This window comes from Notothenia rossii (assembly GCF_949606895.1).
Source record: "Notothenia rossii genome assembly, chromosome: 10".
NCBI classification, from domain to species: domain Eukaryota; kingdom Metazoa; phylum Chordata; class Actinopteri; order Perciformes; family Nototheniidae; genus Notothenia; species Notothenia rossii.
The window spans coordinates 14,459,497-14,473,797 of NC_136908.1; the positions used below are offsets into that span (position 1 = coordinate 14,459,497).

The 14,301-nt window shown below is 42.2% G+C and overlaps 1 protein-coding gene across 2 annotated transcripts in view; it reads right to left on the reverse strand.

The window, feature by feature from the left end:
- nup153 (nucleoporin 153) overlaps positions 1–13,797 on the reverse strand; it is a 17,236-nt gene extending 3,439 nt beyond the window's left edge. Inside the window, exons 1-20 of one of the 2 annotated variants that reach the window (XM_079656435.1) lie at positions 13,638–13,797; positions 10,203–10,419; positions 9,794–10,069; positions 9,179–9,303; positions 8,634–8,762; positions 8,110–8,226; positions 7,912–7,956; positions 7,726–7,779; positions 6,370–6,510; positions 6,220–6,272; positions 5,933–6,068; positions 5,314–5,469; positions 5,111–5,209; positions 4,222–4,303; positions 4,030–4,131; positions 3,297–3,938; positions 2,961–3,140; positions 1,638–2,510; positions 639–1,058; positions 1–95 (exon numbers count right to left, since the gene is read on the reverse strand). The exon at positions 1–95 is cut by the window's left edge and continues 124 nt beyond it. In XM_079656435.1, coding sequence (XP_079512561.1) covers positions 1–95; positions 639–1,058; positions 1,638–2,510; positions 2,961–3,140; positions 3,297–3,938; positions 4,030–4,131; positions 4,222–4,303; positions 5,111–5,209; positions 5,314–5,469; positions 5,933–6,068; positions 6,220–6,272; positions 6,370–6,510; positions 7,726–7,779; positions 7,912–7,956; positions 8,110–8,226; positions 8,634–8,762; positions 9,179–9,303; positions 9,794–10,069; positions 10,203–10,419; positions 13,638–13,766 — 4,071 coding nt within the window. In that variant the 5' untranslated portion in view covers positions 13,767–13,797. Of the gene's footprint in view, positions 96–638; positions 1,059–1,637; positions 2,511–2,960; positions 3,141–3,296; positions 3,939–4,029; positions 4,132–4,221; positions 4,304–5,110; positions 5,210–5,313; positions 5,470–5,932; positions 6,069–6,219; positions 6,273–6,369; positions 6,511–7,725; positions 7,780–7,911; positions 7,957–8,109; positions 8,227–8,633; positions 8,763–9,178; positions 9,325–9,793; positions 10,070–10,202; positions 10,420–13,637 lie in introns of both variants that reach the window. The other variant, XM_079656434.1, reaches the window with a different exon arrangement.
- Positions 13,798–14,301: the final 504 nt, after the last annotated feature.

A 14,301-nucleotide genomic window follows, 5' to 3' on the forward strand; every position in this document is an offset into this window, starting at 1 on the left:
TCCAAAGCTGGAGCCGAATGAAGGGGTCTGGTTCGCCCCAAATCCAGCAGAGGGGGCCGAGCTGAACGCAAATGGAGAGGGAGCTGCAGACGGAGCTGTCGGTGGAAGAGAAAGGATTGAAAATATAAATACATTTTATAAATACAACAATATCAAATGTAGATGTTTGATCAGACACCATCATGCTATTTTCTGAAAAAACCCACTATGAGCAAGAGTAATGGTTTGGTATATTATAAATCAATGCAAACATGTTTTTAGCTAAAACAAAGTCACTGCCAGAGTACTGAAAGGTTTTTCTCAATACATGAGGGCAAATATGAAAGATGTATTTAAGTTCACAATTCAAATGCTATGAAAGGGATTACTGTACATTATTTATGTTGTAAAGGTTTAAGTATAAAACAATGCTAATGCAATTTTAACAAATGTGAAACTTCCTTTTAGTAGTTTCAAAGTTTCAAACACAATTTCTGAAGGTAACAAGTTTCAATGATTGAAATGTACTTATTAGTAGAACAGGTTCAGACATTATGCTTCTGCCTGCCATAACTATAACTCTAACTACCTTATTTATACTTTTTAGATTGTTAATACTTATTGTGTGATTGAATAAAAACACCACTGCCAACACAGACCTGCAGAAGAGGCAGCAGAGGGCGCAGCTGCTCCGAAGCCAAATGATGGAGCAGCAGCAGCAGCAGCAGCAGCAGCAGCAGGAGGAGGAGGAGCAGCGGCAGCAGGAGCACCGAAGAGGAAGGGCTGAGCGGGGGAGGAGATGGAGTTCAGGTTGACCGCTGACGGTGCCGCCGGCTGGCTGTCCTGACTCTGGCCGAACAGGAAGGCTTTGGCCGGAGGAGCGTCGGTGGAGGAGGCAGCAGGCTGACCGAACATTAAAGTGCTAGGAGCTGCGAAGGGAGCCTGAGTGGAGCTGCTACTGCTGGGGGTGGAGGAGCCGAACAGAGTGGGCGTCGGGGTGGTGGATGTAGAGGTGGTGGAGTTGACGATGGGATTACCAGACATAAAGGAAAATGCTGGTTTTGGAGCAGCAGAAGAATCTATTGAGGGGAGAGAGAGGTTAACTATGATGTTATATAAATACCATACAGTGGTTAAAGGGATAATCCGTCAACGTTTCACATCAAAGTGAGTTTACGACATTTATCACTGCACTTCTCACGGTTGTAAAATGTCTTCTCTGGGGGAGCTTCCTTTGACTTGAGGAAATACGCATTTTTATATGTTTATCTAAATTCTGCTTCGATCTTAACCAATATCCGAAATCTCAAAATTATGCAAGTAAACATTTTAAAACGATGAAGTCATATTTAAATAGTTTTGCTGAAAGAAATTGGTATTAATTGGAAAGTGATTCTGATGTAGCACACCCCTTACCTGCTCATTTTAAAACCCTTGATTAGCTTCAGCTAATTGATAACAAGCATATCATTAGAGTCAGGCCGATTCCTAACCCATGCGTAATAAGTGACCACAAGGACTGCTTAGATGAGAATATCATTCATAATGTTGTTGCGTTATCCACATTTCAGCATTTATTTAGGGACAGGGATGGTAAACAAACTACAAAACAACTCAAAGATACTATCTACAGCATCGCTCTCCAAACTTTCTCTCACCTGCAGCACTCTGTCCAAAGGTGAAAGACGGGTTCGGGGCCTCTGCAGTAGTTGTTTCACTCTTGTCTGCTGGCTTGCCAAAGTTAAAAGTGGGTGGGGGTTGTTCTGTTGGAGCACTGGTCTTGCTGAAGGAGAATCCTCCAGTAGCGGCCGGTGCTGGAGCAGCCTCGGCATCTTTACCAGCAGCTCCGAAGAGGAAGCCGGATGGAGCCGAGGACGCGGCGGCTTCCTTCTCTTCCTCTGGCTTCCCAAAGGCAAAGGTGGGAGCAGCTGTCTCTTTGTCCGCCTGTAGAGATCCCAACGTGGAGCCCCCCGGTGGTGTGGGGGTCGTTGAACTACGATCGCCCAATCTCCCAAATACAGACCCCTTGCTTGGAGTTGAGTTTGTGGGTGCGGTATCATTTGATGATGCTACGCTTTCACTTTTCTCTTGTGAAGATGAGGAGCTGTCGGGTGTTTTCTCTTCAGGTTTTGAAAGTCCAAAGGTGAAGCCGGTCTTAGAGGAGTTACTTTCTGTGCTAGAGGATCCGGTTCCAAACGGGGTCCCACCGCTGGCTCCAAACTTAAACCCAGAACCTGCGGCAGGTGGGTCTGACTTTTTGTCATCACTAGAGGCATCCCCAAATGTAAAGCCCTCCGATGAGCTGCCAAACTTAAACCCAGAGGAGGCAGTAGTGTTGTTAGATGTACTTTCTGATGGGACTCCAAATTTGAATCCACCTGACGATGAAGAGGAGGACTCTGTTAATGAGCCTCCAAACTTGAAACCTGCGGCTCCGGATCCCAAGGTACTGTCTGTTGTGCCAAACTTAAATCCTCCAGAAGTAGTGCCTGAAGTCCCACCAGCTGACGACCCGAAAAACAAACCAAAAGCTGAATGGAAACAAAGGAACAAGAAAACATTGAAAAATGAAGTTATATTTAAAGGCTTAAAACAGTTGACAAGATTTTGTATGTTTATCTCAAAAGAAATAAAACATACTTAGTATGTTTTTGTGTATCAGAATCAAACCAGGTCACAGCAACAACAAACATACAAAATAAAACTAACCTGCGGGCCCGCAGCAGAAGCCTAGCCCGAGAGGTCAGCCCCGGAACGTTAAGCGGTCTACTGATATTTAGCGTCATCAAATAAATAAATGTTCCTTTTAAAATGCCTGATTTGATCGGTAGCAACGGTGTTGTCACAACATTATTAACTCGAAGAAAGATTTCTTCACCCTGCTCCAATATGATGAACATTATATAATAATCTATAGGAAAACGTGAGTAACACTCATTTACTTTTGAATTGTTGCAATAAAAGCAGGTTGCCTTTGTTACCTTTGGGCTCCACAATAGCTCCAGGTTTGACTGTCTGACAGGCCACACACTGTACATCAGCAGCCTTGTTCTGCACTAGACAGACATCACATTCCCAGGCACCCTCTGGCTTCTTGAACGCATCTCCAAACCCAATCAATGGAGCACTGCTGGCTAAAGAAGAGGCTGCTGCAGAGGCTCCTGTTGTGAGGATAAGGGGGAAAAATATGCTTTACTAAACTAACAATTTCCTTTACATGAAGGAAAGTTAATGGCATTCTACTTTAACAAAAAACAATGATTCAGCATTTTGTAGAACATCAAATACCCACATTACCACGGTCCGGATCATATTACCTGGTTTGGCGCTGCTGCAGGCCACGCACTTTGTGTCCTCTGCCTTGTTTTCTACCATACATGTATCACATTCCCATGCTCCCTCAGCTTTCTTGAACTTGTCTCCAAATCCAGTAAACCCTGTAGAGACGGGGGCTGTGGGTAGGGATACAGTCTTTACAGCTGAGAAGGCAGAAGGAAGAGTTGTTGAGGGTTTAAGCCCTGTCCCAGGTTTGGCCGTTTCGCAGGCCACACATTTGACTGCATCAGGTTTGTTTCGAACTAGACACGTATCACAGTCCCAGGTTCCTGCAGATTTGGAGAACATGGTGCCAAAACCTGCAGAGGTTGATGAGGTGGAGGAGCCGCTGCTCTCTACCACATCCGGGGTGGCTGTTAAAGGTTTACTGTTCATAGATTTGGGCTGTGGGGCACAACAGCACACACACTTGGTGTCCGATGGCTTGTTCTGCACCATGCAGACATCACAGCTCCAGCCTGGTGGAGCTTTGAACGCAGCACCAAAGCCTATTGATGTGAGGGAGGAGGTGGTTGTAGTGGTGGTGGAGGAGGAGGAGAAGGAGGGGGCTGTTGATTGTGTTGAGCTCAGCTGGGGAGCTTCGTCTGGGGTTGGGGAGGTCCGAGCAACAGGAGAAGCAAAGCCTAGACGGAGTAAAGTAAAGTATTAAGCAGTGAACAACATTTTTACACAAAAGTAAACACTGTAGATGTGCAATGAGTTATCGGATCTTACCAGGTGCTTTGAGAAGATCCAGCACGCTGCCCTGCTTCAGGGTCTTGGCTGGTTTGAAAGGTCCTTCAAAGTCTTCTGTGCTTTTGCTTGGGGTTAACTTCACTGCAGAAAACATAACACAGAGTTCAAACTTCAAGTTCTCAGGAAAGGCAAAGAATCATCTTTATGCTCAATGTAGGAAAACTGTCTTACCTGCGACTATGGGAGAGGCCAGGTTCCCATTTGACATGGAGGGACCCAACTTTGCTACAGGTGCACTAAAAGTGAATTCCGCCTACAAACAGGAAATAACAATTATTATCTATATGATGTAAATAGTTGTCTCCCTAATCAATAATGCTGCGTTCACACCAGACGCGATCCGAATATTTGCCTGTCAGCTGTGTTAACTTGCATCATTCAAACAAGATGTGCTGGCCAGGGGGCGGGGCTTATCTCCATGGAAATACTATGGTAGTTACCAACTACAACAAAATGAACATATTTTACCGTGATTTAATTGTAATACAAGTTTCAAAATGATGCCGAAGTAACAACATTCTGATAACGGTTAGTAAAAACCATGAATTAATGCTGTGACAAGTGTGCAGACAAGACTGAAGGTTAAAAACCTTTTAAAATGCCTGTTTTCTGAATGGAGATTGGATAGATCAGGCTAAACTCCCAACACGTCCTAGAGACAGAAATAAACCAGCGACTGTATTCGCCATGACAGACAGTCTGTGTTTTGTACTTGTTTAACTTTTGTCCAGTTTATGAACAGATATGAGCTCTGTGTGGTAACAGCTAATGTTTTGGTTTTCTAATTCAACGTCAGGCTGAGATCCTCACCGCTGATTGGCTTTCACAAGAACGCGTCACGTGAATTTGACGCTCGAGTTGAAAAAAATGGATTGGTTTTCGCGACCCCCTTCAATCGTCTCAATCGCGCCGCGGCATTCGCATCAACTGCTTCATTCACGCCGTCGGAGCTAATTTGCGTCTCTGTATTGACTTTACATGTAAACGCGCTGCCCCCAAAAAACGCCTCGCGTCCGGTGTGAACGCAGCATAAGTTGTCATTTTGAAAGTGTTTACTTACTGAGGGGGAAAGGGAAGGAGGACTACCAGCAGTTGCTTTGACAATGGGGGAGGAAAATGTAAAAGGAACACAGGGAGGGGTCGAGGCTTTTGGTAGCTCCTGGAAAAAGAAAAATAGCATTTTAAAATGTGCATCAATTATGTTGTTAGCTATTAGCAGTATTTAGCAGCTTTTTTGTGGAATGAGACCATTTTAAGACCAACCTTATTCGTGACAGTCTCCTTAATGGGAGTCATTGGCATGAAGTTGGGGGTCGCACTGATGGTGGTTGTGGGAGGTGGGAGTGGGGAGGTAAAGTTGAAGGAAGGCATGGTGTGGATGGGAAGGGCGATGGTTGGTAGGTCCGGTAGCTCAGCCATCTAAAGTCACAAAACAAGGAGGAGTCAGAATCAGAGTCCTTTATGTGTCCCACAGCGGAGAAATGAACAACGGTACTGCAAACGTGGCGGTGCAGAAGGAAAAAAAGGCGAAAATAGTAGAAAGTACACATTTTACACGCGTTAATTACAAATATTTAAATAATAAGTACATGTCCATATTAAAAGAAAAATAAGTAGTAGCATTTAACATGAACATAGTGTTGAAATAATTGCATCAGTGCGTTTCATTTCAGAGTAGTCTTTTTTTCAGACCAATGCCGAAATGAGATAACATCGATCTGAATGCATCAAGCACATTGTAAGTTTATTACCTCCCGGTCGGGCTTTAAAATGAGTGTGATACGGCCAAGTGTGATTACCTGTTTTTTACCACTTTTTTTACAAGTACATGAAAACTAGAACTGGGAGTTAATATATACAAAGTTTTGATGGAAAGCCTTACCTCTTCCTCATCAACGTGTTTAGAGGAAGTTCGTGCACTCATCCTCTCTCGCTTCATCTTCCCCCCCCCAGAGCCCACGCTGCTGGCTGCAGGCGTGCTGGACAGAGGATAGGCCGGGCCACTGGAAACCATTGTGCTATTAGAAGAGGGGTGCAGAGCAATAAGTCAAATAAATAAACATACAGGGATCGGTTTAAAATAACTATGAATGCTTTGATGAGGTTATACACCTTGCTGGTGTACTACATTAAGCCTCTTGGCTGATTAATTAGAGTAACATGTTTTACCTTTTAGATGGACCTGGGGTTGCTTCAGGTAGTTTCTGTGATTGCCTTGTGGGCTAAGGAAATAAAACAGAAACAGATTTATTATTTGCTTTGTACTGGAATTGCATAGAGAAAATGTTGACAGTGTATAATAACGCATGAGTTTCTGACCGTGTCTCTGGGAGTCCTGTCCAGAGTTCGGCTCACCCCTCCAGGAGTCAGAGTCGGCCTAAACGACACGGAGCGGTTTCCTGACACCGACGCTGCAGCGGGAACCATGAGCTTCTGCACCGGGGGGAGAGAGGGCTCCATCTGACAGAAAGAAAAAAGGTGTTCAAAAGAGATAAGAATAACAATCAACAAAGTAGGCGGTGCTTTAGTATTTGTCTTATTGTGTCGAACATAGCTGGTTTATGATTCTTAACTCAAACATAAACTGTGTCCTCGATGGTGATCTGTAACATTTAGAGTTTGCATTTCATTTACCTAGCGGGCAGGCCTGTTGTAAATCTGATCAGGCTTTGGGTACACAGACACTGCTGTGATTCTTTCTCTTGTTTGCAAAAATAGAATTATTAAAAACCGAAAAGCTTTGTGTGAATCTAGGTCACATTTCTTTAATTCTTTAAAGAAACAAATGATGACACTTTGTAGAAGGGTGGAGCATGGGCCAAGGAATATTCTTCACATTTTGGAGTCAAATCATATGGCAGATACAATAACTATTTTTCCCTTTTTGAAACTGAGGTTTGCACTCTGCAGGGGCCTTTTCTTTTTTATGCTAAAAAAATATATAAACTATTTGCTAATAAATTGTTATTAGAACCCAAAATATCGGTTTCGACAAAGAAACCTAGGGTTGGTTGGAGTATATTTTGGACACTGCTAAAGCATACATAGCAGTTACACAGGAGGCTCTCTTGCTTTGGACCTGTGTGGGTCAATACACCATTGTTCAGATTTACAAAGCAGCTGTCGCAGCTGGTAAAGCCTGACAGTTATTACTGAGGACAAGTCCAGAGCTGGCACGATTTAAGAATGGACTACACTTAACCCACTGCACTCATAAACACACAATTTCAAAAGCCACATACATCTTAGAGTATAGTTCACTTTTGCCCACAAGCACTTGTGCATATAAGCAAACAGGCGCACACACAAACACACACTGTGTTGAACAGCTGTGTCCCAGCCAAAGAGCCTGGTGTGAAGCAGGCCAACAGACAGTAGGACAGGAAGTGGCAGAAAGACAAACGGCCACAAGTGCTGCTGGGTTTGCACAAATCTATCTTTGTTCATATCAATAAGACTTGAGACTGACGAAAAAACACTAAGCAGAAAACACAAGTGGAGCTTAGTTGTTGACGTGCATACACAGATTAACCTTCGGGTCATTCAGGGACAAATATGGAGCAATCATCATAACATCAGGAAAACAAGGCATATACAAATAGACACAAACAAATAGTTTTAGAGAAACCAGACAGGAGAAAATGCTGTCACATGAATCTTAAAATCTGTACTTACACGTTTCTTTTTCGACTGATAGTGTGAAACATCTAGATTTGAACCATCCATTGACTGCAAAGAAAAAATGAATGTAGGAAAATGTGTTAATTGTTGAGGAAAATCAAGTTATCACAAACAGTAATTTATGTAAAATGAGCAGCTTCAAACTAATGTTTTATATGTCAATATATGAAAAGCTCTTACTGCTGAAAGGGGGGACGAGGCAGCCGATGGGATTCTCCTTGCATCCTTTAGAAAATAAACCGTTTACATTACTGTGTTCATTTGCAAAATATAAAATGTCTTACCACTGTCACACTTTGAGACGAAGTTTGAACAGAGTGTGTGTGTGTGTGTGTGTGTGTGTGTGTGTGTGTGTGTGTGTGTGTGTGTGGTACTCACAGCGAGGGGGCTGGACATGCGCTCCAGGGACTGAAGGATGCGCCTGGCTGTGGCGCTGGTCACTCCACAGGGCTGAGCCCCAGCAGGCTTGGCCTTGATCTGTCTCCTCACTGGGGCCTACAGATCAGATCATTTAGTCTCCATTTATATTAACAATATTCCCACCACTGTCACATGCATGCTATGACTTCAGTGCTCACACAGAAAAAGTCTGTCAAACTTTACAAGCTACAAATGATAAGCTGCATATATTTCTGTATATTAACTATTATATTATCTGTAGAATTAGATTCCAGCGGAGGTCGCTTAAGGATTGTTTGAGTATGGTGTGATCAAAACCTTCATTTTCATTACGCCAGACTTTACAACACGGGTGTGATCAAAACCTTCACCACACCAGTGTTGTAGAGTTCAAAGTCAAAATGTATAGAAAAAGACAGCTTTACATCCATTAACTTCTTGTTAAATATTTAACTCAGCATTGAGAAGTTTCTAACGTGTGTGTGTGTTTCTCACTAGCTCACCTGGTAAGGTGTTCCAGGACGACCTCGAGCGCTCCTGACTGCCGCTGCCCCCCCGTACATGGTCTTCCCGGGGTAGAAGGGGGAATCTCCGAGCTGACTGGAGTTCAGCACTGTGCTGTTTAATGACGACTGGAAGAGAGGGTTGAATCACATTACTTAAGGATTAAGGGATTGAATGTATGATACAAGAGCAAGTAGGTTAAGGTAGCCAAATAATATTTACTATAATCAAAGATATCTGCCCTTTTCACGCATAAAAAACTAGCCTTTTCTTTTGCAAATGAAGTCATGTCAAATATTTGTATCTATGAATATTTAAATACATAACCAGCAAATGGGGTTTGGCTCAAAATGGTATTGTTACTCGGAAGATCTTTTTATAATTGTCATTCTTGGTAGAAGTCTTAATGAGAATGCAAACTAAAGCAGTTGATCATACTGAGACTGGTGTCTGGCATGCAGCAAGAAGGAAATGTACAACATGTTGATCACAAATCTGCTCTCACAGCATGCGTTGCTCAGTAATTTGATGAACAGATACTCACATTGGAGGAAGTTCCAAATACAGACAGGTTGAAAGCAGGCCTTTTCAGACTGGACTGGTGAGCATGATGAGAGCCGTGAGAGTGCGTTCTCTCTGTCTCTGGGGACCAAAGTTGTGGAAGTGATGCTGTTTTGGAAGTGGGAACATCTGTTTAAGATATGCAAAATACGAACAAAATATAAACTTAGCGGCCCGATCTATACAACCCATGATTGAGCTAATCCATACATGCCAACACCAGCCTGTAAAAACTGAAACAATATATTTCCTACATATTTCCATTTGAGTGGAATCAAAACAGGATGCTAAAGATATATTACAATGTTGGTTCAATCTTTTCAGATAGATTATCCTCATGGTAACAACATACTATAACGTTTTTGAGGATAAAGGTGTGAGGTCATGTCCCACAAAAAACATCTTTTCAGTGGTTATCAATTGAGTCAATAATTAGAGTTCAACAGTAACCAGTCTACAGACAATGATTTTTATGTGTATAGTATCTTCAATAAACTTAATTCTGAAGAGTTAACCCCTTAAAATCACATTTCTATGAACATTAAATTGATCACTTTAATAACGTTTGGTTATGTTCCCTTAAACTCTCTTACTTTACCTTTTTCTGAGGCGCGGGAGGAGAATCCGCTAGTGGTGGAGATGTTATCATCTTCGTGCTGCGAGAGGTTGTCCTTGATTTCTTTGACCAAGGAGAAGCCTGTGGAAAAGGGTCCAGGGGCTGAGGAGGTGGAGGGTTGGGTGAAGAGGTTGCTGGGGGACCCCAGGGTCGGGGAAGTGGCATCCAGCGGGGGAAAGTGGAGATGGGAACGACTCAGAGGTGGCCGAGAAAGCACATACTCCTGAAAGTTCAGGGAAGCCCGGCTGGTTGAAGGCTCTGGTTGAGAGAGGGAAAAGTCAGAGGTGAGCAGGATGGTAAAGTTAACACAAAATAAGTGCAAAATATAGGAATTCCTTCGCGTGGGACATCACATTTTTTGATGAGATGTGACGCTGAGTGAGTCGCTCACCTGTGTTACTGGGGCTTGGTTCTGGGGAGTCTCGTCCATCAAGCAGAGGAGGGCCCTCTTCGCTGCCATTGGGAGGAGGAGGAGTCTGGCAGTTCTGCTCCATCCCCAGTCCATCTCCTCCTCCTTCAGGAGCATCTTCCTTCTTGAAGTATTTCTGCAGCCAGGAAGGAACGATGCTCTTTACTGTGTCTGTCACTCGACTGATGATGCCTGACGGCTGCAGAAAAAAGAAACATGAGAGGAAGTTTAAAAAAAAAAGAGGTTGAAATGAGCGAGAAGCAGACATGAATGCATATCAGCAAAACTAAGTACCACTAACTCAGGCCACTACTTGTAGTACAAGGTCCTCATCAGAAATTGAAATTCTCATATCAATCAGCAATGGAATAGAGTTGATGCTTTTAAATTAACGCTGCATACTCGAACACTTATGCTACATGAATCTTATGGATTTGTTTTTCAACTACTAAACTGAGGAAAAGAGAAAAGATAAGATGCTGGTGCTATATTTAAGAATATTGAATTTGAAGATAAGCAATTCCCCTTAATTTAAATCGTTATAAAATCACACACAGCAGTTGCAAAACACAGCAATCAACACCGCATTTTATTATTAGAATCAGAAGCTGCACAGACCCACTTGCAATGAGAGGACGTAAGTCCTCCCCAGTGAAAAGCAAAAAAAAAGCCAAGTATGACAGCATGCAAGTGGGTCAGGCGCTGTGTTTGCTTCTGTGAAGCGAAGAGCCAGTGACGCTGGTTTGCTCTGTACTGAGGTCGAGATGAAATCCAGTCAATACGGATTCATCTTGTCTCTTACGGAACATATCAAAAGTAGCCTAGTTTCAAGGTACTCGTTATCTAAAAAGTCCATAAATGCATCGGCCTATTAAAGGGAAGGGTGTATTGGAGAGCATTGAACAAGACAATGTTAAATTTTTGACTGGTTTATCTAGTTTTTTTTTTATTCTCAAAATGTATTTCTTTAGCTCTTTGATTTTTAGAGTTGGACCTCTGTTTGCTATGCTGTCCAATGTTCTTGTGACTAGAGAGCAGAAAGATAAGGCAGAGTTGAGTGAAGGGGTTAGCCAGCAGTTGTATGTTCACACTGTATAACCCATGGAAGCTTTCAACTCCTGATAAGAGCCATATGTGGCCCCAAGTTTGCTGCTTATCTCGAAAAATACACTGCATTTTAACCTTAGTCCACACAAGTTCAACTAGTCAAAAGGCAAGTGTATAATCCACCCCAGTACTAGTTTACGTAGCTCTACTATAGCTATTGTTGTAAGGATTTAAGGGTGCCACATTTCTGCTGTGGGCAGGGTCATGTGACTCAAGGATATGTTGTCATTACCAGTGCTCTCTCTGAAAGCTATCATGTAAAACTGCCGGGCCAGTAAAAGCTTAGTCGATCAGTGCATACATGTTTTTACAATAACCAATGTGATGCATCTTCACACCTCAAAATCTTAAACCTTAAAGTCAGCTTCATTGTCACATATTGGTCGTCACGTGATGAGGTAATTATTGATTAGAAAGACTCCATTTTCTCAGTAAGCAAACCCACACCTTGCTACATGAATCAAGACAATGGTGGCGAAAACAATGCATGTCTTATCATGCTCCTGCTTTTTAACCAGTGTTTTGTGAACTGAATACAGCAACCTCGCATGGATAACTGTTAAGTGTTTTTGGCTGAATTTAGCCCAGACCTTTTCTTATGAACTTCAGACACTTCCACATTATTTGCCATTTATACAAATGTATGAGCATTAGCAGATGTAATCATGACTCCAATATGTCATGATGGAGACGCTGTACAACTCATTTATTCAAAAATAAATATTACAAGTTCATGTTTGTCAGTTTGTTGTTGGCATAAATGCATTAGTTCAGTCAAATCCCTAATAATAGAATATTTAGATTGTTGATAAAGAGGGATATTGTGTCAGGACTTGGTTGATGAAACGACAGGCCAAGTCAGCAACCTATGTTTGACATTACATGACTGTGATGTGTATAGATGCTGAAGCAATTTCACTAAGCCCTGTATTCCCTAAGTTGACAATTAATTAGGTCTACTTCAACTCTGCACAAATTATTGTTCACAATTTAACAGTTTTGATGAACTTTATATTTATTTAGCAAGCTGCCGTTTTCTGTGCCTTTTTGCTAAGAACTGTTTCTAATTGTATATGGATTAAGGTAGAGCAAGAAGTGTGACATGATGGTACCTAGATTCCAAATCTAACACTGCCAATAAATACAATAAATGAAAATCTTGAAATGGTCAAATTGATTAGATTAAACCAATATATAAACCCCCATTTGCTTTCTATAGTTTATATAATCGACATAGTTCATTATGAATATATATTGTATGTGATGGGCTAACATGTATCTAATACAAAGTGGTACACAAGTGCAGATATCAATCATAAACAATGACTATCCATTCAAATCTTGTTGTGTGATATTGAGTGATACTTGATAACCTTAAACATAATCACATTGATCATGAAAACCACTTTCACTAGTAAAACTATTGTCAAAGAAACTCCATGGCCTTTAAAAAAAAAAAAAAGAAGCTTTCCGTCGGATAACTACCACAATAAGCTGGCATTAAAATCAACAACCTCCCAATATTCTACGTAAGGAGTGCAACATAGTTAATCGATTCTGCCGTGTATAAATCCAGATACAGTTTGTCCACTGTAACATTAAAAGAAGCTTTAAAGAGAACACTAGCTGATGTCAAGGCGGCAAGTGGAGTCCCCTCATGCAGCCATGTGGATTCATCCGATGCTTCCTGCGCAATCCAACTGGCTGAGATTCGGCTAACGTAAGCTAGCCTAACAACCAAATTGATTCCCGGCAGACCCGAAAGAAACACAATCTTAAGATCTAAATACACGCAATGCGGCTATCCGTCGCTATGGAAGGGTGTAGTTCATCACAATGTCACTTCTCCCTGTGACGCCGTGAGGACTTAAAACTTAAGAAGTGAAGACAACAATACGTTGTTCGCTAATGCTAGCCTTCTAGCTAGTTAGCATTAGCTATATCAGCTAACACTTCTAATCTACTTCTTTGCTAACTTAGCTAGCAGCTAATAACCTGCTAATAGAGCTGACGTTGGTCATCCCAACGCGTCATTTGTGCAGTTGCACTTGAACAAATAGTGGGTAACTAGTCTAAACGACTCACTGTGCAGTGATTTGACCTGTCAAGTCCGTCTGATTTTGCTAACATATAAGCCAACTCACTAGCATTTCATCTACATGCTAGCAGCGCGTGGAGGCCACGAGCGCTAACAGCAGGCCATGAAATCTCTCTAACAAAACAAAAACAAGAGCTAAGACATAATGGCACCACAATCACCATGACGTCCTCGAAACGGGCCTTAAATACGAACACTTTCGCTGGGTTTACCTGTTTACTCTTGGCGTAAGGTTTAGAGGCGATGTGATATCTCCTGCTTCTAATTTTCCCTCCACCCGTGGCCGCCATGGCTCTTTCGTCTGAGTGTCTATCGGTGTTTCGGCGCCGGATAGCTGTCATCGAGCACAGCGGCCACACACAAAGGAACTCTGGGAAATGTAGTAGCTGAACGTAACAAAGAGGAAAGGTTTGACAGGACGTTGTTCAACATGGCTTTATCATAGGGTTCTTTTTGTGTAATTTGACTGAACAATTGACATGTTTTTTTTTAAATACCTTACCCGCCATACTGACGGTCAATTGATTGATCGATTCTTTTCAAATAAATCATGGAATGTTTAAAGGTAGGGTCGGTAATTCACTTCAGAAACACTTTTTGTTATATTGAATGAATACATTAAATGCTTTGACAATAAATACAAATATAATTTTCATCTGTGGAAGGCGTGGCGCTGTAAAAAGCAAGTCCAATTATCTGCCTCGCCCGCGGCAGATAATTGGATGGCCTACCTGCCTGTCAGCCTTCCATCTCGTTCACAAACCGGCAAAAACTTATCTCGTGCCCTCATTGGTCATATGCGCGTTCGTGTGTGTTGGAGGGGCTCTGGGAAGTCTGAAGGAAGGGGCAGATTCTTTTCGGTTGTTTACTTTCATA